Below are 4,180 nucleotides of genomic sequence, written 5' to 3' on the forward strand. Positions count from 1 at the left end.
GTAACCCAGGATACAAAGACAGGTAAACATGAGGATGAGGATGGCTGTGATAGATGGCAAGGTCCGGGCCAAGGTTCCTGTCACTTCTTGCAGGCTGGTCAGGATTCTGTGGTCAGAGAAGGAACAGGAGGCTGAGTCAGCAGGCCGGGGCCTGGGCCCAGCAGCCAGAGCCGCACTGAAGGCCAAAGGTTTCTGGTTTGTAGGTGACTAGGAGGAGTTGTGGTCTCTCTCTGAGAATTGAAGAGCATGGTCCCAGAGGATGGCAAGAGGCTTATTAGGAACATTCCCCCTGCCTCCCTGACTCCATCCTCACTTAGAGTCCAGGCCTGTGTCCCCTCTTCGTTCAGAGATCCCACACCAGGGTGGGCAGCTGCAGTTGTACTGACCTGAGCCTTCGCAAGACCCGGATGGCCCTCAGGGCCCGCAGGCTCTTGAAGACCTTAAGGATGCGGAAGAGGCTTTGGTTGTAGAAGGAGAAGGAGAAGGAATTCACCTGCATGAGCACGAAGTCCACGAGAGCCATAATCATGATGAAGAAGTCTGAATTATTCAAAGAATTATTTAGTTTAATTTAACTTATTATTATTCTGTTTCTAATTTGACCAGAGAGAGAGAAAGTGAAAACGCGAGCACCAGATCTGAGATTTGGTGAGGCCCTAGCCCACACCCACAGTTCTCTCCGTGCTAAGACACCTGTTCCTGCTTCTCTTTCATCCTCAGTCCCGCCCCCAAAACTGTTCAGTCTTTCCCTCTCTCTCTGTCTCTCTCTCACATCCTCAGCCCCACCTACCCAGATTGTTCCAGGCATCATAAAAGTACCCGAGGCCTAGGGCGATGATCTTGAGCACGGCTTCCACTGCGTAGATGCAGAAGAAGATGGAGTCCAGGGCCATGAAGTACCACTCTGTGGGGACATAGGGCTGGCTCAGGACCACTCTAAGCACTCCTGACCCCCTTCTCCTTCCTCCTTGCTACTGGGATCTCACACAAGCCCAGGGACCTAGGCTCTCCCCGGTTCTTCCCTAAATGTTGGCATGACTCATTTATTCTGTGCCTGAATTTCTTTCCTGCAAAATGAGGAGAGTAACTCGACAGAACTGTTGTGTTATTAATAGATGCATTTAATACAGATAAAGGGCTTGGAATAGAGCCTGAACCAGAGAGCAAGCCTGAACCAGGGAGCTCCTTTGCTTCATCTGCTCCAGGAGTTTTAAGACATTATCATCCTAGCTTCCCATTCTCACCCCTCCGAACATCCTTCTCAGAGTCCTATCGCGTTCTAGCAGACGCTGGGTCCTGAGTACCCTGGCTGCCCAGAGTATAATATACAGGTGTATTCAAAAAGTTCATGGAAAATGACCATTATTAGGAAAAGGCTGTACGTAGATTGTAAATTTTTTGCACTGAGAGATTACTTATTTTTATTTATTTATTTTAAAGAGATATTATGCTATAATGTGTGTGTGCTAGCCAGAGAGACAGAGAGCAAGAAATCACCCCTCAGTGGGAATGGCCATGCTCCAATCCCTTCTCCTCCTTTGTCCTCTTGGGATTTGGGGCATGCATGCACACATACCCAGTGTGAGTTTGAAACTGCTAGGTCCGGGCTTGAAATCACTGTCAACCATATGAGAGTCCAGGGACCTAAAAAATACACCATCTGCTGGTTCCAGATAGCAGGTTTAATTCCATTTTCCACGAACTTTTTGAAGTCCCATCGTATTTTAAGCACGTATGCCACCTGGTGGCTGCTGGCTGGAACATTACAGCCTCCAGTTTCGTTGGTCTTTTGAGTTTCTGGCTGGTATTGTGACCTCAGCAATACCTTTCTGAAAGGCCTCTCTAACTGGGCAATGTAATCTACTTCCTGGGTAAGAATCCAGTGTGCTACATTATATAAATCACCCAGTGGGGGCCACCAGATGGTGGAGTGGTTAAGGTGCTGGCCTCCCCATGGCAGGCTGTGGTTCAAGTCCTGGATCTAGTGGCTTGAAACTTACACTGGGCACGTGCACATGCATGTCCAAAGTCCCAAAGTCCCAGCAGGAAAATGGAGAAGGGATTGCAGTATGGCCATTCCCTTCGGGGGTGAGTGATTTCTTCCTTTCCCTCTGGCTGTCTCTCTCTGGCGAATGCATATGTGCCCTATTGCAAAAAGACTTTTTAAAAAGTTATAACTCTCCCAGCACTAGGTCGGGCCCACAGGAGGGCCTGTAAACTGAGTTCCCTGGCTCTTACCTGGCCAGGGCAAGAGAGGGGTGTGTGTAACTAGAATGGGATGTCTGGGCCTCAGCATAACTGGAGGCTGTGCCTGTGGTCAGTAGGGATGCCAAACTAGAGTTCATGCTTGACTCAAGCATCCTTCTGAGAGCTAGGGGGGGAGCCTAGGCTGTGGGCACCTTTCTGGATGAGGCTAGGCCTGGGAAAGCCCTCTCAGAATACTCTACCTGCAGGGCAGACCCCTTGTACAGCAGCCTAGGACTCACACACCAGAACATCACAGGCATGTGGATACCACTCCAGGCTCTGCCACTGTCCCTTGTCCTTTGGTTCCTCATTGCTCCTTGTAGAGGGAATAATCACTGGCCTCTGCAGAGTGTCATGAGGATGAGAAAACAGGTCAAGTCCCTGGTACAGAGCCTGGCTCACAGCGAGAGCCCAGTAATTCATTTCCCTTTCCCCTTCCTCCCTTATTACACACATTTAACTATGTGACTTTAGGCAAGTGTCCTAACTTCTCTGATTTTCCTTATCTGCATGATGAGAATGATGCCTATGACTTGGAGGTGATTGTGAAAACTGACCAGTGGGTGAGAGGTCCTTGGAAACTGTTAGGTTGTAGGTGCCAAAGAGTCAGCATCAGCACAAAGCAGTGATGGCTACAGTAGGTACCAGGGAGCTGGGGGCCAGCTGACCTAGAGTAAATCGAGACGCTGGGCCTTGGCTAGATTTCCAGGGAGCTGTTGGAGATAAGCGTGGCCATGGCTGAGCTCCAAGTGAAGGAGGGTAGGCCTGGGGGAGCCCGAAGAATTTCTCTGTCCCCTGTGTATGGTTCTGGGCCACCTAGTCTTCCCCCTCCCAGATCTTCCCAGCTCAGAGACCTGCCAGGCCTTGGCTGCCTCATCAAGTCAAGTTGGGGCCAGCTCTCTCACAAACCAGAAACTGTCCCTTTAAGGCAGATACCTGAGCTGTAACAAATGGGACCATTTCTGGGAATCCCAGGAATGTGGCCAAGTGTGTTTTCCATAGCTGGGCTGTGGGAGATGGAGTAGCAGGAGGGCAGCTGGGCTGGGCACTGAATTGCTCAGGTGGGCCTGAGTCAATGACTGGTCTAGTCACTGCCTTTATTTTCTGGAGAGGTTTTTGCCATAGGGCACGTGCGCTGGCCAGACAGACAGAGAGAGACAGAGAGACAGAAAGCGAGAAATCACCCTCAGGGGGGATGGTCTTGCCACAATCCCTTCTCCTCCATTCTACTCTCGGGATCTTGGGCACTCAGGCACACACATGCACCCAGCATGAGTTTTAAACCATCGGGTCCGGGATGCAAACCGCAGTCGACTACATGAGAGTCCAGCAACATAGGCATTACGCTGACTGCTGTTCCCAATGACTGGTCAAGTCACTTCCTAAGGAAACAAAGGTTATTTAAAAAAGAAGAGGATGAAAAAGAAATCACTTCTTTTTTGTGGCCCCAGGATTCTGAGAAGCTCAGAATTGGAGTGTGAGTGTGTCTGTGGGGCACGGGGGCATGAGCGGTAATGCCATCGAATAATCATCAGAATAATAGCTGCTGTCACTGGACAGATGTGCAGACCAGGCCTGAACGCTCCTTTTGCACAGTAAGCCAATTTCTGGGATGAGAGCTTGCTTAGATTGGAGGAAATCTTTATTACAGGAGATGTCACCTAGGGGAGCAGTAGAGCCCAAGACAATCTCCTTTTTTTAAAAGATTTTTACCATGGGGCATGTGTGCTCACCAGAGGGAGGCAGAGAGGGAGGGAAAATGAGAAATCATCTCCCAGGGGGGATAGCCACACCTCAATCCCTTCTTCTCCATTTTCCTCTTGGGATTTTTGAGCACACACACACTAGGGCCCAGTGTGACTGACTGACTTTCTTTCTTCCAGAGAGATTTTTGCTAAAGGGCACCTGTGGTCACCAGAGAGACAGAGACAGA

At 49.9% G+C, this 4,180-nt stretch overlaps 1 protein-coding gene across 1 annotated transcript in view; it reads right to left on the bottom strand.

Moving 5' to 3' along the window:
• Nucleotides 1-904, bottom strand: part of CATSPER1 (cation channel sperm associated 1) — a gene marked incomplete at its 5' end in the record, with an annotated part of 3,731 nt that extends 2,827 nt beyond the window's left edge. The window contains 3 exons of the mRNA XM_006149951.1: nucleotides 6-106; nucleotides 387-540; nucleotides 791-904. Coding sequence (XP_006150013.1) covers nucleotides 6-106; nucleotides 387-540; nucleotides 791-904 — 369 coding nt within the window. The remainder of the gene's footprint in view (nucleotides 1-5; nucleotides 107-386; nucleotides 541-790) is intronic.
• Between the last annotated feature and the right edge of the window lie 3,276 nt (nucleotides 905-4,180).

Source organism: Tupaia chinensis, unplaced genomic scaffold (assembly GCF_000334495.1).
Source record: "Tupaia chinensis unplaced genomic scaffold, TupChi_1.0 Scaffold000273_1, whole genome shotgun sequence".
NCBI classification, from domain to species: domain Eukaryota; kingdom Metazoa; phylum Chordata; class Mammalia; order Scandentia; family Tupaiidae; genus Tupaia; species Tupaia belangeri.